General features: G+C 37.0%; 1 protein-coding gene across 1 annotated transcript in view; it reads right to left on the bottom strand.

Moving 5' to 3' along the window:
* Positions 1-1336: 1336 nt before the first annotated feature.
* Positions 1337-27165, bottom strand: part of DZIP3 (DAZ interacting zinc finger protein 3) — a 99064-nt gene continuing 73235 nt past the window's right edge. The window contains 16 exon segments of the mRNA XM_004378161.2: positions 1337-2310; positions 2313-2388; positions 3999-4100; positions 4194-4334; positions 4839-4959; positions 6560-6699; positions 7688-7813; positions 12347-12448; positions 13954-14041; positions 15548-15651; positions 17108-17204; positions 20845-20913; positions 22244-22371; positions 22527-22622; positions 24554-24719; positions 26990-27015. Coding sequence (XP_004378218.1) covers positions 2279-2310; positions 2313-2388; positions 3999-4100; positions 4194-4334; positions 4839-4959; positions 6560-6699; positions 7688-7813; positions 12347-12448; positions 13954-14041; positions 15548-15651; positions 17108-17204; positions 20845-20913; positions 22244-22371; positions 22527-22622; positions 24554-24719; positions 26990-27015 — 1614 coding nt within the window. The 3' untranslated portion in view covers positions 1337-2278.

The following is a 27165-nucleotide window of genomic DNA, read 5'->3' as shown; positions in this document are numbered from 1 at the left end:
TATACATTAAAATGAGGAAACTAATTCTGTCACCTTCAGCATCTGCAGAACTATATATGACTTTTGGGAACACTGTCCTACTACACTTTCTCAATATAACAGCTATTAAGTACTCTGGTCTCAGTCCTAGTGCTGAGAATGGCAGTTCAACACCAACACCATCTCACAGCATGGGTTTGTGCAGGGAGCATATGACTCAGTGCCTTAAGAACTAGGACTGGCTCAGCCATTTTATGGCCACATGACCTTGGGCAAGACATACTTGTAAAACGAGGACTAACCATGAAGTCGGTGGTTTGAACCCACCAGCCGCTCCTTGTAAGAAAGATGTAGCAGTCTGCTTCTGTAAAGATTACAGCCTTGGAAACCATATGGGGCAGTTCTACTCTCTCCTATAGGGTCACTATGAGTTAGAATCGACTTGACGGCAATAGGTTTTAGCCTAGATGATCACAAAGGGCTCTACAAGCTCTGACATTCTATAATGCCAAGACATTCTTGGCATTTACAGAGCTAGATGACTGACTGCCTTCTTGGATGTCTTCCTATCCATTCTCAACACAGAAAAATAGGTTTAAAAACATTTAAACAGAAATTGAAGTTTGAAATAGACATTTGAAGTAGTTTCAAGATAAATTTAAACTAAAAAATACAGATAAAATAGTTCTTCAGTTAAGAAACATTTATTCTTTCCCATGGGTAAGTGAAATTGTAGTTATAAACATGAACTAAGAAACATTTGTCTTACAAGGTAGCCTGTGTTATGACCATAATCTCGAGATGATAGATAATTAGTAAGCCCTGTAAGCTCTGAATTCTGTGATTCTAAAACATTCTTTGTATTTTACATGTCTAGTTTATTACTTTCTATTTGGATATTTTCATTCACACATTATAGTCCATTCTCATTACAGAAGCAAACTCTTAGCATACAATTAAACAGAAATAGAGGTTTTCAATAGTGATTTAAAGTACCTTGAAGATACATTTACAATGAAATATACAGATAAAATAGTGGCTAAGTTAGGAAACATTTATTCTTTTCCATAAGTTAATGACATTGTGACTGTGAATATGAACCAAGGTACACTTGTCTTACAAGGTAACTCGGAGTTCTCTTAACTATGAAACTACAGACATGTACAACACTTACAGCTTTTACACAATACTATCTTCAGAATAGGTTTCTGACCTATAAGAACGAACGTTCTCAGTGACAGGCTGTAGATATGCAGCTTAGGCCAGGAGTGACCACTTTGTCATCAGACAATCCCAAACACAACACGCCCGCCCCTGCCCGCAGCATCAGAAAGTGAAATCAGATACTTCTAAGGCAGAAAAAAATCCCCCCAAAGTTTAAATGATTAAGGTTCAAAGATAGCGTGTTTACGAATAAATATAAGCTCTCAATTATTCAACTGAACAAGTGATTTACTTTGCATATTAACTTCTGTCCTACTACTTTCTAAACTGGGAGTATTTATTAGGCATCTACTATGCAAAGCATTGGGAATACAAAGAAGAATCAGACATGGTCCCAGTGGCACACTGGTAAATGTTTAACAACCAGCTCTTTGAGGGGAGAGGAGCCATTACTTGCAGCATTTACAATATCCATGGTGCAAATACATCCACTATGGACAATTTCGAGTACCAATGATTTGACAACTGGCGAGCAGAATTCCCAAAACCTTCCAGTCATCTCTCACAGACCAGGACAAGCCAGCTCCATGCATGCTCCCCTCTCTTAAGGAGCTCATAATCTCTTTGTGTGTACGTATTTTAGAAGACAGAAAAGAATTGGGAAGAAAGAGATAAAATTCAAATACCTGAACTTTATTTTTTGTAAGTAGTTTCAACAGTTAAAAGGAACACTAAAATCTATGGCATTGTCGTACTTGTTTATGTTTCTCTTTTCCTTTTGCTCACCTGTATTTGAGAAAATGAAAATGTAGTATACTTGCAGAGAAGCAAAGATGAGTGGAATAAGAAGGAAAAAAGAAGAAAACAATTCTAAGAAATACACTCACGGTTACGTTTATGTTGGAAGAAAATGCCCACTAAGGTAAGAGCAAATATAATGTAACTGTTAAAATCCATCTTATTTATGATTTGTCCTATCCTCTTTGGTGGCAGGTTTGACAATTAGCTCGCTTCCTTTGCACAGCTTTTAGGAGCACGGTGCTTCACACCGCTCACACTATCAACTCATAATAAAAGGAAACACCAAATTCTGGAGTCTGAAACTGAACCTTCTTAGCGTAGTAACTCCCTTGGATCAGATCTTGGGCAACTGCCGACTGGGGTGACAGGGAATTCTTCCGGTAGCAAAACATGGAGTCTGCAGGTTGGGCATGTCCCCTGCTGTATCAACCACAGTCTAATGCACTGAGGAAGCAAAAAGACCCACGTCAGTCTCTCACATTAGCCTAGTGGAGGCAGCTGTTACTCAGGGATACCAATCAACATGTCTTCTGTTGGATCTTAAAGCCCTGTCTGCTAGATCACCAAGCCAAACGCTACAATCATGGCTCCTTCTCTGAGGTTTGCTGAGCAACACAGCTGGTAACAGCGGATCACATTCTTTTAACCATTATATTCTATTAGCATCCTGAAGCCCCAACCTTGATTTTCAGAATCATCTCAAAAGTTTGGGAAACGAATAGCAGTTCTTTCTTCTGACAAGGAAATCAGGGAAACTTGGTATATTTATATTCTCTCTCTATTTTATTATATGTTGTTCTCATCTCATAATCCAGAGAAAGTCATAACTAAACATAAAAAGTCATAAATAACTGGTATCAAGAGCATATGGTATTTTAAAGTCAAAATTCCTACATGATGGATATGCTTCTCAGATTGCTCTTTCTTGGGTAACAGTGGTAGTACACCTTGGTCATGAACTATCTGTTAAGTCATTTTCCTGAATAATGGCTCTCCAAAAACAAATTAATTTTTACCTGCCTGAATAAAGAAGGCCAGGTCAGATATGAGAGGATTAGGAATAGGCAGTATATATGAGGCCTACCAACTCTAACCCTCAAAAGGAAACTGAATAAAATACTTGCTTTCTATCAAATGGGCAATGACAAAGAATAAAATAAGTTTTGTTTAAAATTTATTTTCTAAATAAGCTGGATTTAAAAACCACAAATGGGAATATCTGGTGGTTAAGTATCTTTCCTGGATCATTTGAGACTGGTCATTTTGAGTATATCTCTTCATATCAGAACAGATGCAAAATAGAATTCTGTACCAGGTACACGTATCTTCAAAATGATGTTTTACAGATATGGTTTGAATGAGCTGGCTATTGTTCACTTCCCTGAGAAACCTTTCCTGTGTTAGATTTTCTTTTCCTGTGTTAAATTATGTCTCTGCAACAGAGAACTTGGACCATAAATGGTATATTTAGCGCTAGCACAGCAGCAGCACCAGGAATTAATCTGTATAAACACCAAGAATCAACAAAAGATATGGCAGCATCACATTCTTATGACAACAAATGCTCCAGTCTGAGCATCTTCAAAGATAAATACAAGAGCCTAGACAGACTGCTAAGATAAGTCTGAGGCTTTATAATGGTAGGGGGACATTACTAGCTGTGGACGTAAGTTTCCAGACAAAGGACAGTATGTGATACTCATAGCACATCAAGGTGAAGTGCACTGTTGCCAGTTCTGCCGCTAAAATACCATGGCGATCAACATTCCCCCCAGTCTATTAAAAGGAACTGCCTACTCTGTGCCATTTAAATCTCAAAATTGGCCATTTCTCTTATAGGGTGTCTGGAGAGCTGAGAAAGCATGGTGCAATCCGTGCCTAGGTATGAGAGAGCAGGTGCTTGTGTGGTACCCAAAAGCCCACGGCTACACCCAATGAGAACTCAGGACACAGCAGAGGATGATGACGCATGCATGTGACTGTAAGTAAGGCAGCATAAATCTCACATAGCTGGTTAAGGGTAAAATATTAAGAGGACAGGTTTAAAGAGTTACCTGAGCGTGGAATTTGTGAGCACAGGGCAAAACAGAGAGGTTTTCTGGAGAGAGATTCTCATGACAGATGACACACGGCTCCTCCTCCTCCTCCTCCTCCTCCTCCTCCTCTTGCGGAGAATGAAAACGAAGTTAAGTTCAGCTCATTTCCTTTCCAAAATCAAATGTGTTCAGAATCAAAAGTCCCGGTCTCACCAAATGATGGGCTCCTTCCCATGTGGCAGGACTTTGTGAGCTGAGCAGCCTCTGGGCTGGTCTTAGGGGCTGGGCAGCATCAGGCTGTGGTGAATAGCTGGGTGAAACACAATTCCCATTTGATACTGATTTACCTTGACTCTGAAAGTAAGAATATTATACTTATTTTTTGGAATTTTTTGGAACTATTCTAAAACAGTAAGAACTGAAGGAATAGCTCAGAATGGGGCATAGCAAGAATTAGCAAAAGGGTAATGGTTCAATCAGATTCATGAGAAACTTTGAAACAAAATATTGGCAATTATTACTTACAGAGATAGTGCCAGGTAATGACAAAAATAACTCTATAGGTTTTTTTAAATTTAAACAAATCTTTCCGTAAAATAAGTAAAAAATGTCACCCTATCAGAATCATTCAGAGTAACCCAGAGTAAATTTCAAGAAAGCCAGTTTATTTTACATTGACCACATGGTAGGTATTTTAAAACGATTTCCTTTATCATTTGTCCAGTTGAAGTTATTGAATTGTTTACTCTTAATAGATGATTTAGTATGACTAGAGGTTACTGATTTTCTAACATGTTATGGAGTTAATTAAAACAGTTAACTCCTAGAGGTGAGGGCAGAGATATAACGCTTCTTTACCTGAGATCTTTTAGGGTCAATAAGTTGGGAAATCTTGCAAACAATTTCATCAAATGTCATTGCAGATAAGGACTTCCCATTAGCATCCTTCAGCTTTTGTAAGAAATCTGTGAGCTCCTTTCTAGAAGAGATCAAGGAAGAGGTAGTGGTGATTTTTCCTACTGTCTTGAGGATGCGTCCCCCAAACAAGATGTAAAATCATATCACATGATCGATACATAGCATATAGAGGTAACACTTCAGATCTCAGATCTAAAAAAGTAATCACAGGTCCATCTGCATTTATCTTAAACAAAATTAAAACTAATGTGTTCACTTAATGTGTTTATGAGTGATAAAGTTTTGTATGTATTTTCTTCCCAAAAAGAAACTGTAACTTTGTTTTTTGAAAGCTCGCTATGTGACAATTGAGTGTGTTATCTACTTATGTATATACTGAGCTCTCTGTAGCCTCTCTCTCACGTGTTCTCTTTCTGAGGGCTAAAACATTCCTTCTAACTATGTTGCTATTTGTTTCTCTCTTTCCTATCAGGGTTGATACTTTTACTTTTGCAAAGCTCAGAAACAGGAAAAAAAGATTAAAAACAACAGGAAAACAAAGATTAAAAGACACATTAATTATGTGATAAAGGAACCTAGGATTATTTTAACCAATATGTCTACTGACCCAAAATGTTCATCTACATTTTTGGTAGGACAGGTCAGGATAAATATCTTTCTTTCCCAAAGGAATTGTCATGTGAGTATCAACATTATAAAACTACTCGTGATTTACTATTTATTCATTTCATACATTTAGATTTATAACAACTATGTCACAGTTCTATTTTCATTATCTATTCACTATTATGTTATTTATAAAACCATAATCTAATCCTGAAGCACAACAGTATATACATAAAATAAAAGTTGGTATTCAAGAAAATACTGGTAAAAACTAGAATTATTCCCTTGAATATAAGAGCAGAGATAAAGAATCTTCATTTCTATAGGAATCGAATTAAATAACCTTTTGCTAAAGTCAGAACTATGGAAGACACAGTGAAATCATGCTTTCTTGCATTTAACTCTGTTCCCTAAGAAAGAGACTATAAGGAGCCTCCATAAAATTAAGGAAATAGAAAACGAAAACCTGACGATGTTTGGGTTTACGTAGCATACGATCAACTTAAAATTCACTTTGGAAATAGGTTATTAAGGTAATTGTAGCTGGTGGCATTAAAATTGGATAGGTTTACAACTTGCTGTACTTTCGGCAGATGAGCAAACCTAAATTAAGAAAAGTTATTCTCTCATGGTTCAAGATTAGTATTAGTGAGGAGGATTAGCATTTCTATCCCACTATCCCTTTGTGGTAAGATTTCATTTTCCTTACTAAGGTTGGAACTCTGGTGGTGCAGTGATTAAGTGCTTGGCTGCTAACTAAAAGGTCAGCGGTTTGAACCCACCAGACACTCTACAGGAGAAAGATGTGGCAGTCTGCTTCTGTAAAGATCACAGCTTTGGAAACTCTATGGGGCAGTTCTACTCCATCCTACAACAGTTGCTATGAGTCAAAATAGACTCAACGGTAATGTTTGTTTTTTAACCAAGGTCATGATAAAGAAATGCCTGTGATTTTTTGGGTGTTAAGTTTCTTTGAAGTGTTTCATTGCCACAATTATAGCTATGGAAACTATAGCTTATGATCAGTGTGCACCACTAAATAAATACTAAGGTACCTGGACTTCTGTGGAAAGGCAGTTTTCATTCTGTCCATAATCCTCTCCCAATTCGTCGTGTGAGGGTCACTTCCCAGACCTGCACTGGGAGACGCGGCCTCTGCCATAGGCTCCGGAACAGTCCAGGCTATCCCAGTCATCTGGAGGGACAGCAGAGCCACTATACATGGGAAAAATACACTCAGCAGCTTCAAATACTAAAATGCCAGCATGACATTTCCAAACCTCAGAGGAACTGACAGTGGGTGGAATGAAGAATGAAGAAAAGTTATACTGATATACATGTTCCCTTTTTAGAGTATGTTTTTTTTAAACCTAGCACAACAATATTTCTAATAGTTTATAGTTACCCTTATTTAAAAAACAGGGCATGCTAGCTTCAGTAATTCCACATATGTACGGAAATACTGTGCAAGTAATTGCTGTATTTTTTATAACCGTGAAAAACTGAAAACAACTTAATGTCAGTTAATCAGGTAATGACTAAATAAGTTATAACACATCTAATGAAGTCCTTAAAAACAGAATGGGATAGATGGATGGGATAGATAGCATGGGACACGTCCATGAAATCTGTTTAGTTAAAAAAAAAGTCATGACCATATGTAGCTAGGAAAATTTATAACTTTATAGTATAATATTTTCCAAGGTGATGATATTTATAGTCTGTTTATAAAGTTGAAACACTCCTGATACACATGTAAACAAAATTCTTCTTTAGCTTTGTGGTATAATTCATTTGTCATGATTCAGCTTCTTTGCTTATCAATCTATGCAACAACGATCCTAAAAACAAATTATCTATTAAAATATCAATCTACCCTGGATTGTTGCCTGTTATAGAAGTAAAACTGTAATTGTAAGGACTCTCTAGGATAAAATATACTTATTTTTGTATCCAGAAATTAAGCTAATATCAGCTACTGAAATAATTAAATATATGCAAAGGCTTCACCACAGTGCCTCATACAGAAGTATCCATTCAATTGCCATCCATTTATCATCATTACCACCATCATCACCATCATTATATCAAATAAATGAACAAGGAGATGACATTCATTCAAGAAGCCCACTGTAGCAATAAAGAACTAGTTAACGTCTATCCTGCCAAGAAGGGCTCTGTACCAGGGGGGCTCTAGGTTGGCCAGGTACAAAGATGACTCCAGGGCAAACTGCAGGCACCTGAGGAACAGTGAGTATAGGTCTGAAGTAAGATTCTTTCACAAGGGGTCTTCCCAAGAACTGCTGCATCTAAAATAGAAAAGATAAAAACAACAGCAGCTACACACTTAGATATTTATATAGACAGTGATCTAAACTCACAGAGCAATATTTGGGGGAAAACAGTGATTTGAAATCCACACACAAAGCATATGACATTTTTTTATTGTATTTTAGATGAAGCTTTACAGGGCAAATTAGTTTCTGATTAAACAATTAGTACACATATTATTTTGTGACACTGGTTGCCAACCCCACAACATGTCAACACTCTCCCCTTCTCGACCCTGGGTTCCCTATTACCAGCTTTCCTGTCCCCTCCTGCCTTCTCATCCTTGCCCCTGGGCTGGTGTGCCCATTTAGTCTCGTTTTGTTTTATGGCCTGTCTAATTTTTGGCTGAAGGGTGAACCTCAGGAGTGACTTCAGTACTGAGTTAAAAAGGAGTCCGAGGGCCATATTCTTGGGGTTTCTCCAGTCTCTGTCAGACTATTAAGTCTGGTCTCTTTTTGTGTGTGAGTTAGAATTTTGTTCTGCATTTTTCTCTAGCTCTGTCCGGGACCCTCTATCGTGATCCCTGTCAGAGCAGTAGGTGGTGGTAGTCAAGCACTACCTAGTTGTGCTGGACTCAGTCTGGTGGAGGCTGTGGTACTTGTGGTCCATTAGTCCTCTGGACTAATCTTTCCCTTATATCTTTGGTTTTCTTCATTCTCTCTTGCTCCAGGCGGGTGAGACCAGTGGGGTATCTTATCTTAGACTGCCGCTCATAAGCTTTTAAGACCCCAGACGCTACTCACCAAAGTAAGATGTAGAACATTTTCTTTATAAGCTATGTCATGCCAATTGAGCTAGATGTTCCCCGAGACTATGGTCCCCACAGCCCTCAGCCCAGTAATTCAGTCCCTCAGGGTGTTTGGATGTGTATATGAAGCTTCTACAACCTTGCCTTGGTCAAGCTGTGCTGGCTTCCCCAGTATTGTGTACTGCCTTACCCTTCACCAAAGTTACCATTTATCTATTGTCTATTAAGTGTTTTTCCCTCCCCACCCCTCTCCTCCCTTATAACCAACAAAGATTGTCTCTTTTTGTGTGTAAACCTTTTCATGAGTTTTTATAATAGTCTCATACAAGATTTGTCCTTTTGTGATTGACTTATTTCACTTGGCATAATGCCTTCCAGATTCATCCATGTTGTGAGATGTTTCCCAGATTCGTCATGCATATAACACATTTTTTAAAAAGTATATAACATTAGGTAAACAGGAATATTTGGAAAAGCAGTGAGCAGTGAAACAAACTGGAGAGAGCATGGAATGAGAGAAGGAGAACTGGGTTCTACACCTGCTTTCTCTCTGCCTAGCTGGGTCACCTTGATTCCCATTATCAATCTACAAAATGAGAAAACTGGATTACGTAGTCGTCAAGTTTCCCTCCCAACTGCAATATACAGGACTATGAATCCCAATAAGTGTTGTCCATGTTGGTGAACAATACTGATACTCAGAAATTCCACACAAGAAACCAAGTTGTCTCTGTGTGACGGGGTGCAGGTCTGGAGGGTCTAGAGGTCAAAGTCTCACTATGTGTCTCAGCTATAGAGACTTACTGGTGCGAAACACCTGACACTTATGCTGGACTGCTTCATGGAAACACCAAAGTTTATTTTAAGGACCTGAGAGCTAATTAATATCTGGACTATCTGGCTGGATTTAATGTTCAAAGAGAACATCATGGCCCCATGATGCTTAGATAAGAAAGTAGTTGAAGTTAGCCTATTCTAGAACAACTCTGTATCTAATTCCTGAGTCCCTGAAGCCATTTTATATTTAGAGTCATGGGAAAGTTTAGCTACAACCTACAGGTAGCTGTTCAGCCATGAGCAGAAGGCACAGAATTTCCCATAATCCTACTAAGAATACATCTTACTTTCTGTAGAACTGCAGAGATTCCTTGGGATTTCTCTGTCAGCTACTTAACACCTTATGAGAGTATTTGTGTGTGATGGTGTTCCGTTCTGGGATAATAATATTCAAGTAGTTTACTACAGAAACTGAATTGACAAAAACTATAAAAGGCAATACTATTATTCTAAACTAAAGACCAAGTATGTATCATATGATGCTTTTAGCACAGGATTCTGCTTTTGAAAGACATAGTGTAACTCCACACAGTTCACATAAGGTTTACGTTCTTTGTTACACTCAACCATGAGTAGAAACAATATTTTCAAGGTTTTACTACAACCAGGACAGCTGATGTCAAAAGTCATCTGCCTTATGTATTTACAACAATGACAAAAAAAAAAAAAAAAGTAGCTGTTGAGGCTGCTTATGTACATCCAAACACCTCATGGGATTTGGTTCCTTGGTTTTGATGTTCAGCGTCATGGTTTCATGGAACATCCCAGTTAACTGACCTAATAACGCATTTAGTTCTTCTGTTCTACCTCCTAGTTCATTGTGTAGTGCCTGGGGTCTTAAAATCTTACAAGCAGTCATCCAAGGCACAACAATTGGTCTCTGTTAACCTGGAGCAACAGAGGAAGAAGGAGAGTCAGGAATAGGAGGAGGATATGGAATGTGTGGCTAATTGCCTCAAAGAACAACTGCCTCCTTTGCCATGACACCAGAAGAACTGGATGGTGCCTGGCTACCATTACTGAACATTTTCATCAAAGATTCCATAGAAGAATCCTGATCAAAAGGGGAAAATAGAGAACAGAATTTCAAACACTCATGGACTCTAGACTCTCTGGAGCCGTGGAGGGTGGATGAACTCCTAAACGATTGCCCTGAGATAATATTAAATCTTAAACAAAAATATCCCCTGAAGTCTTCTTAAAATCAAACAATAGTTTAGCTTAACTAGTAAGAAAGACCTGCCTTGAGCATTATGCAGTTTTAAGAACTATCTATATGGGATCAAACTGACAACAGCAACTTGAAAGATTAGACAGAAACCTTAGGGGGCAGTGAGTTTATGTTAATGAGGAAGGAACAACTCAGAAAAGGAGGGTGAGAATGGTTGCACAATTCGAAGAATGTAATCAATGTCACTAAATTGTACATGTAGAAACTGTTGAATTGGTGTATGTTTTGCTGTGTATATTCCCAATAACAACAACAAAATAAACTTTAGGAAAAAAAAAATCATCTTTCCTAAAATATCACACCTTCGTCCCTTCCTACCCCAGATCTGTTATGACAATGAAAAACACCCCCTAATTTTTCCCTCCTAAAGGATCTTTTGGAAGGCTGTACGGCTTTATTAGGTTAAGGTACTATGTTCCCAGAAAGAGAAAAGACAGTAGAGTATATGGATTGGTTTATCTAAGATTCATTGACCCATAATAATAAGCAGGGAAGGGGTATAAGTGAGAGCTGTCATTGCTGTTGGAAACAAAAAAGAAGGTAAAAGTCAAGGAAAAGAAAATCTAAAGCAGAAGTGGAGAGGTGAAGTCTGCAGCCTGTTATAGTAATAAGCTGAGATTTTCAGTCATCTAGGGGTCACATGAGGGTGTCCTGGGTTGGACAGTGTCCCCCAAAATTCATGTCCTTCCTGGAACCTCAGAATGTGACCTCATTTGGAAATAGGGTTGATGCAGATGTAATGAGTTAAGATGTGGTCATACTGGGGTAGGGTTGCCCTTAATCCAATGTGACTGGTGTCCTTATATGAAGAGGAAAGAGACACAGGGAAGATGACCACATATAGACAGAAGCAGAGACTGGGGTTATACAGCTACAAGCCAAGCAATGCCTCGGGCTACCAGAAGCTGGAAGAGGCAAGGAAGGATAATCCTCTAAAGGCTTCAGAGTGAGCACGGTGCTGTCCACACCTTGCTCAGATTCTAGCCTCCAGTGCTGTGAGAGAACTGATTCCTGATGTTTGAAGCTACCCAGTTTGTGACGCTTTGTCAGGGCAGCTCTAGGACACTAACACAGATTTTGGTTCTGGGAGGTGAGGTGCTCAGTAACAAAACCTAAAAACGTGGAAGTGCCTTTGGAACTGGGTAATGGGAAGAGGCTGGAAGAATTCTAAGGCACTTAATAGAAAACACCCATGGAACTCCTGGGGCTACCAAAAGCTAAAAGAGACAAGGAAGGATTCTCCCCCAGAAGCTTCAAGGAACATGGCCCTGCCAACAGCCTGATTTAGGACTTCTGGCCCCCAGAACCGTGAGAGAATAAATTTCCATTGTTTTAAGCCACCTAGTTTGTGATACTTTGTTATGTTGGCCCCAGGAAACTATTACAGGGGATATTGGGAATTCTGAGTATTCACTGGTTATCTCCTTTGATGTAGCTGAAGTTGATAGGGTAAATGAGAAACCTTTCTTCTTTAGATATCAAATACAAGACTAAAATCCAGTGATGCAACCTAAGCTTTGGCCTCATTTGAACCAGCCAACTAATTTCATAATCTGGAGACATAATTATTATTATTCACAACATGTACGATTCCATTTGGAACACACATTAAACATTATGTATTTTCAGTGTTTTACAGCCTTATCATTTTATCAGGATGAAGATGGCAATTTTTCAAAATCTTATATTTCTTACCAGTATCTCAGGATTGGGTGGTGGTGGTGGAAGCTGTACCGGAGGCAAGGTACTCAAGGGAAACCCTTGCTTCACCTTATTAATCTGTTCATTGTACTGTGTCTGATGGAAGAAGGGAAACAATATTTAGGGTAAAATCAACTTCAAAAACAGCATATGGGAATAATTAACGTACAGTTTTGAATAATACACTATAAATCCTTTTCAGCATTGAATACCTCTTTTTGACATAAAACAACTCTATAGACCATTATCCCTACAAGTAAACAGCTGTATTTTTAGAAGTGTCTGTTGATTGACAAAATACAGAGACACATAATTCACAGATCCCATGTGATAATTCCTCAGCCCTCCCATAATCTTTAGGCCCGAAATAGGGACCACTGATATAAAGTGAATAAAGATCTGAAAGGATCAAGAAGCTATAAATAGCATAGCAGCTAATAAATAGAAAAACAAGCAAATTTATTTGTAACAAACATTGTTCATTTTAAAACTGGAGTGGAAATTTTAGGAAGATTCATTCAATACCCACATTTTGTTTATTCCAAAAACTATAACTCTAGCTAACTCTAGCTCCACATTTAATTGTGTTTTATTCCCTTGAATTTCTGTCCAAAATGAGACACTACTCCTTGAAGCTTAACATGTTTTCAACATTTTTTTGGCACTGTCACCATTTTTCATTACTATATTATTTTATAAACAACCCACGAGAGCTGAAAAAATTTCTTATAAATCAAAACATTTAGAAACTTCCACACAGAGACATATGCTTGAAACAGAACACGGGATTATTCTTTCAAGGCCAGAACTTTGAATAAACCCAACAAAAATGCTAAATATCACTAAAGACTAATAAGGAAGAGTCAGAGAGAGAAATGGTCCAGACCACGAAGGAAGATGCTGGAGAACTGTGTAGTGCCTTTGGAGGCAGCTCTGCACAATTAAACTTCATTGTTCTGCTGAAAGTATTGTGAAACCATGCCAAGAAATCAGCATTACACCATTATAATAATAAATATATGTATTTTATAATAAATAAAACATTGTATCAACCTTAAAATATAAATGCATAAACATTCTAAAGCCAAATGAATAAATTAATAAATATTCAAAGGGTTATCTCTTTAGCTAACTTTTAGCAAGGTCCTAATTCTATTAAAACAATAATTAAGAATTTGCTATTATGCATTATGGAATAATTACATAGTAAGTTAAGGTTGAAACTCATACAAGTTGGCTTGATTTTCCTTTAATTTTTTAAATACATTATTATTCAGATCAAGTTAAGACATTTCTTTTTGATTGGGACAGAGTTTTGGAATTCTAGGGAAACAAGGTGTGACGCACATTTTGAATTCATCATTTCCTGGAATATGGGGATCAAATAAGGATCTAAATGACCATGTATAGGAATCTAGGATGCTGTCTACAATTAACTACACGGAAGCGATCAATCTCAAATGGAAGACATAAAAGTTAATAACTGGAATGAAGGAACATGTTCTCCCTTAAATCTAACAATTGTTTTTAATGTTGGATTTTTAAGTATACAGCACCTATAACATTCAGCCAATTCACTCTACATGTACTTCAGGGCTTACCCTGAGGAATGCAATCTTGTTTCTAACATCCATCACAATGGCATTCCAACTGTCTACTGCAGCCTTTAATCGAAGTGATTCTAGGTTGCTGGTGTAGAAAAAGAGATATATGAGATAGGTCTTTCTTCTTATATACCATTTAGTTTCAAAAAAATTTCCAATATGTTCTGTAGCATATATGTAAATAATGCAAAACATCAACAAAATTATCTCCTTACCAACAATTACTTCAAGTGGGCAAGAAGATGTATGGAAGGGCTTGCTATTACAAATAAAAACAAAAACTATATAGCAATTCTTGTTTCAACAGCAAATATAACTTATGCTTCTAGAATACCAAGTATTTTTCTATCTTGGTGGCATCATTTCTTAGGATGTGTTTTAAAATCTTTGTAAAGGAATTCCTCCAATGAAGACAAGGCCAAACAGGGAAATTGCCCTATTCATCTAATATTCTCAGAGATGTATGAGAATCTCTAAGAGTTTGACTCATCTTGGAAGATGGTTTTATATCATCTTCACATGGCTGTGGTTGGCCTATCTGGCTTCTCTGCAAATTGGAAAAAAGGTATTCTCTCCGGGAAGACACATTAGAAAGAAGTACCTTCTCTGGGAGAATCAGATTTTGGCTTTGTATAGTGCATAAATTGCACCAACATGGCAGACGCTGATAATCCATGCTCGCCAAATGACTTTACTAAAGCAAGAACAGCTTTGGGGTCTGTCATCTCTTGAAGAAAGATTTCATGAGGACTTTCAAACGGCTCTATCTGTTATAACATCCCCACACCAGTATCCTCCACCATAATAGCTTTAAAAGGGCAGGACAAGTTATCAATGAGATTTTCTCTTACAAAGTGACCTCATAAAATTCTAAATCCCTCTATCAAGTAGACAGACAAATCACTTACAACAGGGATTCCCCAACCCAAATGCACATCAGCATATCCTGGGACTCTTGTTAACACATCAGAGATTCTAATTCTTTACAATTAAAGACTAATCATGATCATTAAAAAAAGAAAGAATGATGACTTGGTCCCAGAGATTCTAAGTTAATTACAGTTTCGTTAAGTTTGAAGGTATTCCCCATAAATTATAAATTTGAGGAGGATTTGATATCGACTGTCCAACATTTGAAAACCACTCATCTAGAGTACAGCAGGAAACAGCCTTTAACATGATTTTAGGTGTTAATAGTGATATTTCTCCCATCCTATTCCAAAAATATTTAACATCAAGCATGAGAAGGGAAAGCAATTATAAAAAGTTTTCCAATTAGAATCCACCTTGTTTTGTAAATGTCTGGTCTTTAAGTATGTCTCTGGCTGCGATTTTGATCTGTTTCACCCGGAGGAAAGGAAAAACCACGGCAGTAGCCACGATGGCCCTGAGAGACTTCACAGCACTTCAACGGAGGCAACAGAGCCAAAGCATCAAAGTAACTTAAGGACTTCTGAGGTTTAAAAAATCAAGGTGGCCTCATCACTACAAAGTTCATATCACATACGTAAAACACATCACAGACTATGTTCAACCTTGGGCCCTTTGCAAACATCTCTGAAATCAAGGGGCATTCCAAGGGAAAGGGTACCTTGCTGCCATGTGTGTCGCCCTGGTAAGCTGACTGAGACACTCCTTTTCGGTCTGCTCTAGATGAAGCAACCCAAAATCACAACGACGCTGTAAGAAATACACCTGCGGGTTTTTGAGAGAGAGAGAAGCTGAGGATGTCCTTCTCAGCACTTGCAAATAAACACATTCTCTTCTCAATCACCTCAAGAAAATTTCAGACTATTTTTCAACCTCTTCCAAATGCACCTGGGCTTCTTGAAATTATAAAAACTTTTTGATCAGTGCGATTCTGCTTTTTTATCCTATGGTTTCTGGGTTGATAAACATTCTAGAACATTAGTTGACAAACCTGCACATTTACTTGAATCATCTGGGAAACTAAAAAATGAGGCCTTGGTCCCAGAGGTTTAATGTAATTAATACTGGGTACAGCTTAGGCATCTCGGTTTTTAAAAGCTCTCTGGTGACTCTATCATTCAGCAAAATTTGAGCACACTCAAAAGAAGGCCTGAGATCTATTCTATTTTTATTGGTGAAGTAAGCAAACAATCAGACCATCCAGAACCATAATGACCAAATGTGTCTTGGAGGTCATCGAGGCACATCTCTCTCCCAAAGCAGAAGTCAGCGTACCGTTACTGATGCAGGACCATTTAGCCTGTTTTGTTTTGTTACTATCAATTGCTCAATGTTGACTAAAAACAGCTTATTACACTCTTAGATAGCATCAAATGTTAGAAAGTGCTTCCTTTCTGAAATTAATACTAAAAGTAGAAAGCAATTTTCCTTTTTGACTAAAAGCAATGAAAACCAAAGCATATTAAATGAGCTTTTATGGTAATCTGAGCTTTTATTAAAGCTAATACCCCACCAACTTACTCTCCAGGGATTTTTGGTTCAGATATCACTCCTTGGTTGGTGACCTCAGAATCCCAAGTACTCTGCTAGAGAATAGAGCTTAACCATGACAGAGGTGGGAAGGTTTTGTAATGCTTTTAACGTCAGCGGGCTCTCTAAAAATTTGAATCTTATTGTATATCAAGTTTCATTATCTATAAATAAAAATTACATGCACACATACAATCGCGTTTCTTTTGAGAGAACTGTCTATAGTGTTCAGGGCTAACCCAGAAGATATCAGGTAACTTTTAGGGGGTCTGGAAGGTAGGCTGCATTTCTGACTTCGGGGTATATGATGGGTATGTGTTTTGGGGAGATCAGGGGAGCAGGAGAAGAAAAAGGAGGCATTACAGCCACAGTGAAATGTTATTCTTAGAAATTTAGTTTAATAATCTGGCTTCATGAGATTTTCCTAAGATGCCTGCATTTGCTATCCACACGTCAGTAGACCAATTTCTTGGAGTCACTGGTGAAAATACAATATAAGATCATCAATATTCAAGTATTCATGCACAGTGCACCAACGAGTTAGATTTTGAGCTGTGTTTTCCTGGCTGGTCCTCAGATGTCATATATCTCTTTATTCAAGAAGCAGTCTTTTTTTCAATTCTCTGATATATCAGCCTCCCCTGACCCACCCTGTTGGTTGTTGTTGTTTGTTTTGGTTTTGTTTTTTTACCTCAGCTGTTAAAGCTCTGCTGGTTTCTGCATTCAGTTTGTTCAGGTATGTTTTAATTGTGCTTTCCAGGTTATGCTTCTCCACTTCCCACTGAGATCTGAAATATTCGACCATGAAAGAGTCAGCAACATTACAGCAAGGAAAAACAGTCTTTTCCATCTTATTCAGGGTAAAAAAGATGCCAAGATATACAGTGAGCAGGAAATGACTTTTTGGAGAAGTACACAGCATATACAGTACAAGAGAAGACACTGCTTAACCATCCTTCCCTATCATAAACAGACTAGAAGTTTTAATTAATATCATTAGCATAGGTATTATGACTAAAAACTTGGCTCTGAAATCAACTGCCTTAGGATGAATCTAAGCTCTATAACTTACTAAATGTGAAACCTTGGGTAAGTTCCTTAACTTTTCTTTGCCTCAGTTTCCTCATATTTAAAAATGGAGAAAACTGTAATCTTATCTCAAATAGTTGTGAAAATTCATTAAGATAATCTACATATGACACTTTGTGTTTGGCACATAAGTACTAAATAAATGTTAGCTATTATTAATAAATTTTACATAAAATAAGGTTTAGACAAGCCTTTTTCTATGCCAACAATAGCAACCATAAAGGTTTTTATTATCCCTATTATAAAGCTAAGTTATTGCATAAAATATTATACTAGTTATTTCAGTGATCACATTCAATACCTAAAATGAAAACAAATCCTAAAGCTTGAGAGAGAGGGAGATGGTGGTAAAAATATCACATATGAAGGACATTGATGGAAACTGGCTACCTGTGAAGTTTCTTTTTTTTCTTTCTCTATTCCATCTCAGCTTTCCACATTTGAATCCCATTCTGTCTTTAATGAAAAGAGTTAATTGAAAATATAACACTGTAATATTTTCACAAAATATTACACAAAAGCTATTGTCAGTGTTTTATTATTAGAAATCTTGATGCTTGTGCACCTGACAAACACTGATGAGAAGCTTGATGAAACAGTATATTCTAAATATCATTAAGGCCTGAGTTGTTTTAGGGGGAAAAAAAAATCATAAAATATTCCAACAGGTATATTAAGCCAATACAAGAGGAATCAATTACTATGCCATTAAACACTGTGAAAAATTATGCCTACAAGAATAAAAGAAAAAATGGATAAATTAGATTTCATCAAATTAAAAACTTCTGTGCATCAAAGGACACCATCAAGAAAGTGAAAAGACAACCCACAGAATGGAATAAAGTATTTGAAAATCATGTATCTGATAAGGGACTTGTATTCAGAATATACAAAGAACTCTTAAAACTTTACAATAATAAGACAAAAAAACTGAACTTTAAAAAAGTAGGTAAAGGATCTGAATAGACATGTCTCAAAAATAAAAATGTACAAATGTCTAATAAGGCTCAACATCATGAATCATTAGGAAAGTGCAAAATAAAACCACAATGAGGTACCACTTCACACCCACTAGGATGGCTACAATTGAAAAAAAAAAGACCAGAAACTTAACAAGTGTTAGCAAGGATGTGGAGAAATTGGAACCCTTGTGCATTGCTGGTGGGAATGTAAAACTGTTCAGCTACTGTGGAAAACAGTTTGATGATTTCTCAGAAAAGTTAAACATAGAGTTGCCATTGACCCAACAATTCCACTCCCAAGAATATACCCAAAACAACTGAAAACATATTCAGACAAAACTTATACACAAATGTTCACAGCGGCACTATTCACAATAGCGAAAAGGCAGAAGCAGCCTAATGGATAAACTGTGATACATACATACAACAAAATATTATTTAATAGTCATAAAAAAGAGTGAAGTAGTGATACATGCTACAACATCGGTGGGCTTCAAAAATATTGTGCTAAGTGAAAGAAGCCAGGCACAAAAGCTGACATACTATATGATTCCATTTATGTGAAATATCCAGAATGGCGAAATCCACAGAGACAGAAAGCAGACTGGTGGTGCCAGGGACTGCGAGGAGAAGAGAATGGGGATAAACTTCTAATCGGCAAGTGGTTTATTGAGGAATAACAGAAACGTTTCAGAACTAGACAGACGTGGTGGTTACACAACACTGGGAATGTACTAAACGCCATTGACTTGTACACTTTAAAGTGGTTAATTTTATGTGAATTTTACCTCAATAAATTATTTAAAAAAAAAAAACAAACAAACAACAGAAGGGGAGGGAAGCAATTAGGGCTACGAAGAAACAAAACTGGCCCATGAGTTGACAATCATTTAATCCTGAATGTGGGTGATGGGTACTGCGGGTTCATTGTACTATTCTCTTTACTTTTGTGAATCTTTGAAAATGTTCTTACTGAAAAGTTAAAAATAAATAAACACTGGCCTCTGAGAGTAAAAAAAAACAACCCCACAATGATATAACACTTCACACCCACTACAATGGCTAAAATAAAAAGACAATAACAAGTGTTGATGAGGACGTAGAGAAATTGGAACACTCGTATACCGCTGGTGGGATTGTAAAATGGTGAGAACACTTTGGAAAACAGTTGGGCAGTTCCTCAAAATCCTAAATATAGAATTACCATAAGACTCAGCAATCCCACTCTTAGGTATATACCCAAGAGAACTGAAAGCACATGTCCACACAAAAACTTGACATGAGTGCTCACAGAAGCATTATGCATAACAGTCAAAAATATGGAAACAACTCAAATGTTCATCAGATGATTAATGAATAAACAAAATACGGTACATTCATACAATGGAATATTATTTATACATAAAAAGGAATGAGTACTGATACATGCTAAAGCATGGATGAGCATTAAAAACAACATGCTAAGAAGCCAGTCACAAGAGGCTACATATTATATGATTCCATTTATATTAAATGATTCCATTTATAGGAAACATCCAGACTATGCAAATTCAGAGACAGGGAGTAGATGGGTGGTTGCCTAAGCTGGGGGAGGGGTATGGAGAGTGAGTGCTGATGGCATTGGGTTTCTTTTTGGGGTGATGAAAATGTTCTGAAATCAGTGATAATAGCTGCACAACTCTGTGAGAATATACTAAAAGCCACTAAATTTTACACTTTAACAGAGTGAATTTTATGCTATGTGAATCATATGTAAATAAAGCTGATATAAAAAAATAACTACAGGCAAAAATATATGAATCAGGATAAAACTTAGCCAGTTTCATAAGGCAGTCACATCTAGTAGTATTGATTAAGGTAAAGAGATAAGAGCTCTGAAGCCCTAGACCTTGACAGTACCTTGTTGTGGGACCATAACTTTGGTGATTTAATCTCTCTGAGCAGTTTCTGTGACCAGAGCTAAGGTGCCCTACCATACCTCCCAATTTGCCTAGGCCACCTATTGTCCCAATGTGATTATTAATACTGCTCACTTTCATGCTACAACATTCCTCAGTTTTGATGATAAATTACATGGTTACTGTAGCCAGAAGGAGCCCTGGTGGTGCAATGGTTAAGAGCTCAGCCGCTAACCAAAAGACCGGAGGTTCAAACCCGGCCAGCAGCTCTGTGGGAGAAAATACCTGGTGATCTGCTCCCATAAAGAACACAGCCTAGGAAACCCCATGGGGCAGTTCTACTCATAGGGTCGTTATGAGTCGGAATTGATTCACGGTGGCACCAAACAGCAACAATCCACGCCAGAGCATGCTGACTAGAATACAGAGTTCAGAGACGGTGCACCCAACCAAAGCAAAAGCTACATTTTGACATGTACCTTGTCATGGAAAGTTGATCTTTAAGGTTCTTGATTTCATTACCTTTAGCATGCATTTGACGCTGTAATCTAAGCAAATTAGGGGAAAAAAAGTCATTAAATATTAGAAATTATTTCTTGGTAACATAGTCAGGGCAGCTCTGCACATAGCTGATGAGGGACTAAGTATGTGTGTTTTGAACCACAAATTTTGAGCCTGAAAACAATTGCTGGACTTCCATACCTGGTCCTTCTGAAATTCATCTTTTCTGTTTCTGATGTCTGTTTGACTGACTCCCCAAAGAAAGAGGAACTAAGTTCTGAACTAGTAGATTGGCAAGTGGAGAGAAGTTTTATCTTGTGTCCTCAGTTCAATGACTTGAAAAAAACATCTTTCAGGTATTTGTACTTTAGTTAACCCACTAGAAAACAGAGATGGCATCTTCTGATTTTCTAGGCCTGTTGTGGGACTGAGAACTTTAAGTTCCTTAAAAAGATATTATATCAAGTCAAGCAAATTATCAAAGACTAAGATCTGAAAAAATCAGACCTTAAATATGGAAGTAATTAGGCTATATGCAAAGAAGAATTTTAATTAAAACTATAAATTATAACTGAGGAGTCACTCATATGACCTAAAGGGGAAGACTGAGTGAAAATTTTCTATAAATCAGAAAATACAACTTGCTATAAGCTTAAAATTTGATATGCAAGAAGCTATGAACAGAAATGCAAAATAACACTTTTGGTTGATACATATTCACATTTTTTATGTTCTCCCTTTGTGCCACTGTATTCTCAAAAACAAGCTTTTATATTTATTTGTTAATTTGCTTCAATATGAGGAGATTTAGAGCAAAACCACATTCCTCTCTAAGTCTCTGATATGTTCAGACTCTTAGGATAGATAGTTTGGGTTAATCTAATTGTAATGATAAAATCTTGAAACAATGATTTTAATGCTGGTTGGACTACTCACTACTGGATTTCTGAGACTACCAGCTCATCTTTAATATAAGCTTCTTAGAAGCCACAAAACAAAAACAGGTCTCTTTCTTTCAAGTAAAAAATAAGAAATACAAGCTTTGTCACTGTAGTGGACAGGAGTAAGTACAGACAATTAAGCTTACTTAAGCATAAGATATATAAGAAAGTAAGCAGTACGATATGTAAGATTGACATCGTCCTTTTTTTTGTGTACTTTTATTGCTTCAGTATTTTTCTCAGCTCTATACAAAGTGAGCAGTTGCTTACTTCTCACTCTAGTAGGCAAGGCAACAAATACAATTGGTTGCAGCCTATGGACAGTTCTTAATGTGTAGTCACACTGCCACCTAGTGGCTACACAGCGGTCTATTAGAGATCATGTATGTGACAGTAAAAACCCAGGATTTCTTGTTATCAACAGATTTATACTTACTTGGAAACCTTACTGATTCCAAAAGCCACTTGCTGGTTAAGAGATGAAATGATTTTATCTTTCTTTTTAATCTGCATTTGATTTTCTTGCTCCCGAAAAGTTACTGTTTTCAACTGTTTTTTGAAATCCTGATCAATGAAAAATATTATTTCAAAGTTAATTCTGGTCAAGTACCAGAAATTGAGAGGAAAAAAAATAACTGTTATTTTTTAAAAAGAAGATACCATTAAGTGTCATATTTAAACGTCTGACTCCCCTCAGATCTAACAGCAAAAGCACTTACTCCACACTGATAGTGCAATTTATGGAGCTGGCGCTGAAGAGCAAGTCTCTCCTTCTCAGTTTCCCCATAATCTGCAGTCACCTTGCTGGCTGAGCCCTATTGAGCAAATGAAGTAGGCATGTCTGAATTCTGGATAAGATTAAGCTTTCGTCATTTTATTAAGTATCTTATTTTCCTCTTTAAAAAAGGCGTAAATATTTTATTTACAGGAGATTTAAAGTTGCCATCTATCTCTTCTTCCTGCTTTATGTCTCAATATAAATGGTGCTTCTCTGATTAGGTTAAACAAACTTACTTCTCTCCAATTATAAAATCAAGAAAACCAAACCCACTGCCGTCAATTCCGACTCATAGGGATCCTACAGGACGGAGAGCTGCCTCACGGGATTTCCAAGGCTGTAAATCTTTACGGAAGTAGACTGCCACATCTTTCTCCTGTGGAGCAGCTAGTGGGTTCCAACCACCGACCTTTTGGTTAGTAGCCGAGCGCTTAACCACTGCGCCACTAGGGCTCCTCTTCCCCGTTACAGTATTTGCCAAACAGCACCACAGTAGCTGGCCTGTGTGCTTCCCAAGTTTTAAGAGCTTTCTGTACAATGCATTTCATGGTCATGAGACTCTTATCTGGTAGGTACTCATTATTCCCATTTGAGAGATGATAAAACTGCTTAAGTAACTTGCCTAAGCTCATACAGACAGTAAGTGGAGGAGTCTGAATTCTAACTCAGTCTGATTTCAAAGCCCAAGTACTTAATTATTACACTGTATCATTTCAGTTTAATGTTCAGCTTCTCCACTGGATTATAAACACTATGATGTCAGGGACTGTGTCTTAGCAGCATAGCTCTTGACAGACACGGACCCATTGCCTTCGAGTTGATTCTGACTCATAGCAACCCTACAGGACAGAGTAGAGCTGCCCCACAGGGTTCCGAAGGCTGCAATCTTTACAGAAGCAGACTGCCACATCCTTCTCCCTGGAGTGGCTGGTGGGTTCGAACTGCCAACCTTTCAGTTGGCAGCTGAGCACTTAACCGCTGTGCCACCAGGACTCGTTCTTAACAGACAGTAAGTGCTAAATAATGCCTTTTGAATAAATGAATAAGCAAACATTTTTAGAAAGGTCTACAGTATTACTATGATTCTGTTTTCGAGTTCTTATAGTTCTCCTGGCTGTCGAATGAAAACCAGAGGCTCCCCATGTCAACTTTAATGTGACATCCAAAGCTAAAAACAGGGTATTTCAGTTACAGTACACTTATCAATATTGTAACTAGAGAGGAGAAAAAATTACATAACAAACACATGAATGTTGTGTGAATAACAGCCAGGGAATCATCTGTATTAACCGTACCTTTAAGATAATCAATATGCCTACATGGTATGCCATTATATGTAAACCATGGAGTAAGTTATCAAAAAATTACCTCAGTATGGACTGCTCATGGGTATGTAACACGAGTGGTTTTTCATAAACAAAACAAAACATTTGCTCTGTTGAACACTTTAAAACATGTTCACACACCTCTTCACATACGGATACATCATTTTAAGCAGTGACTACTACCAGGAAAGGAACCCAAGCAAACAACTGCTGTGTGTTAATATTTCTGAAGGCATTTCATGGAAACAACCAGATTTAAAGAAAAATAACAGTGATGAAAATACCTTTGCTTTACAAAACTATTTTTCTCATGGCACTTAATCCAATGAGATTATGCCAGTTTTGTCTTTTATTTTTTTCTTATGGTATTGGAAAACCTTTGCAAGGAATGCATTTATAATCAACTCTGCCCAATAGTTAAAGCTGGGAAATTGTTTGAGCTCTAAAGTGAAAGTTTCCATCTTCTAAGGTTGTTTTTTCTTCTTCTTTTCCTTCCTCCCTCCACCTCTCTGTCCCTTCCTTGCTTTTTTTTTCCTCCTGACAGACGGTATAAACCACTGTGCTAACATGCTATTCAATGAATCATGGGTAAAACAAAGTAACAACTGTTTCTGGAAGAAAACATCTTTCCAGTCAGGCTTACCTGCTCTATCATGCCCAGAATATGCAATTCATCCAGACTATAGATCTTGTCTTCAGCTGCAGAGTCTTTTTGAGCATCACTTGAATCATCATTGATATATCTACTGACTGGGTGTGGACTTCCTTGCTCCTTCTTCATCTGCTCTTCCTTCACTACCATATGTGGGCTATCATGGTGACACAATCAATGTTATCTTTTAAAATTGTATAGTGCTTTTCAGCTAAGCCATTGTTTCCCAAATTGGTATTGTACTGATCTCGTGCCATCAGAGTAGCTCATGGTCAAATAAAATTTGAACAGTGCTCATACTATGTCTTTCTCTTGAAGATTCACAGTGCATTTAGCATATTTAAGATAGCACTCAGTCGAGGTACCTGTTTAATTCTGCTCATTCCAGCGTTTTAAAGAATTATGAGACCATGGAGTTCATTTTTCAAATTACAGCTATTAATATCAGTTACTTTAGGAAACAATACTTTGGGAAACATTGACAAGCATTTCCACATCTGTTGTATCATTTTATCATCACCACATTCTTGACAGGTAGGTTGGTTTACTCAACTTCAATGTTTTAGGTCAAGTGTACCTTTAAACAGAGGTCTACAAACAGCAACAGAAAGTAGATTTAAAAACAAGTCTCTTTTCTAACATGACTTTGAAGAAACTGTAGTGAAAACACGTATTTCAGTAACTAGGAACAACTGACAAAAGAATGAAAAGACTATAGGTACAATGTCAGTTAACCAATTACATGCCTATCTCTAAATTTTAAATTTCAGTTAGCCTACTATTTATTAGCTATTAATTTCCTTCTTAATCCCATTGAATGGCAACATGGAACAGTACTTTTACTTACAGCATGATATAAATTACTTGATTTTACTAGTCAATAGAAATAAAATACATAAGTCTAGGACAGATTATTACTTTTTTAGGCCACTGAGACCTAGAAAAAAATAACATCTAATACTCACAGGATACTTTGTAAAACCTATATAAACAGTCATTAAGTATTACTGTGGCAGTCTTGAATGACCTAAATATTTTGGAAAGTTTAATGAAATCAATTGCTTGCATAGACCAGCAGCTCCCAAACCCAATTAGTTTTCCAAATTATCTGAAGAGCTTTTAAAAAACATTTTCCCAGGCACCTCCACAACTGTAAAAATGTAGTTAAATCTGTATTTTTAGAACCTCCCCCCAAGATTATTGCCGAGTTTTTAAAGTATGATAATAGCATTAGGATAATATAGGAAAATGTCCATATTTTTAAGAGATGCAAACTGAAGCATGTAGGAGTAAAATTACATGCTTCTGTGTTTGGATTTGAAAACATTTCAACAAAGGAAAATATGCTAAGGGATATTTGAAGCAAATACGGCAAAAAACAATGATAACTATTGAATCAGGATGATAGGTATAAATATTACTCTCTTTACTGTTGTGTATATTTGAAAATTCTCATTTAAAAGTAAGGCTCCCTGGGTAATTTTATCATCACCCAGGTTTGGGTCTCCACTGTCGGCAAAATGAGCAAAATGATTGATGGCACTGTCTCACTCTTTAGTGAGTAATTTTTATGGCATCCAGACATAGCTTGAAAAAACCCATTGTTCTTTAGTTGCCAAAGAAAGTGAAATCCATCCTGGATGATGAACCATTTGCGTACCAAGTGAGTCACAGCCATTATCAATGAGAAAATATCAACTATAAGTAATAATGAAATATGTTCTTGCTGCCATTTTAAAAGTCTCTTAATTATGTCCTCAAAGTGCATTCTCTAAAGTTACTAATACTCAGTGAAAACACTTTGGTGGGACTATTATCACGATGTCTTTCACCTTTCCTTTATCTAGTGCACTATCATTAATCACAAGGCTGAACAATCCTCTCACAATGACCTTTTGACATTAAAAAGTTTCCATTAAGCATTCAAAATTCACTGTCAACAACTGGGATAAAAAATCCTTGGGTTAAATTAAGACAAAACAAAACAACAATAAACCAATCCAAACTAAAAACAAACAACAACAACAAACAAAAAACCTCTTTTGTAAAAGCCATCATTTGGAACATACAAATGATCTCTGTCCTTGAAGGCTAAGTCATGCTTAGTCTGTATTTGGCTAATCACACTTCAGACTATATTTTAAAAGACTGCATGCTGGACCAAGTTAGTCCCTGAATGAAGACGTTAGCATCAGCTGGCTCTTGAGCAGACTAAATAGAAAAACTGTGAGAGATTTTATTCTTCCAAAGCAAATGATAATTAACTTTTTGTCATATTTCGTAAGAAGGCAACTACCTATTAAGACAAGGAAATGTCCTTTCTTCCCTTCGATGAGAACACTTCCCAAAGCAAGGCTGTATTACACTGGCAAAGCACACTTTGAAAATACTAAGAAAAATCTAAAAATAAAATAAACTAGCACTTACGCTTGCTCTTCATTTGATTCTTTATTCTGAAAAAGAGCATAAAGAATTAGTAATTTATAACCAACTAGATTAGCACAGCATAGTGATTGGGCTGCAGTCAGTGCAGTCTTCCCCAAACTTTTTACCTCAAACCAAGGAAGAGATATATTTTACAGCTGTATGTATGCGTGTATATA

Source organism: Trichechus manatus, unplaced genomic scaffold (assembly GCF_000243295.1).
Source record: "Trichechus manatus latirostris isolate Lorelei unplaced genomic scaffold, TriManLat1.0 scaffold00055, whole genome shotgun sequence".
Classification (NCBI taxonomy): domain Eukaryota; kingdom Metazoa; phylum Chordata; class Mammalia; order Sirenia; family Trichechidae; genus Trichechus; species Trichechus manatus.
This window is presented reverse-complemented; position numbering and strand designations above follow the sequence as displayed.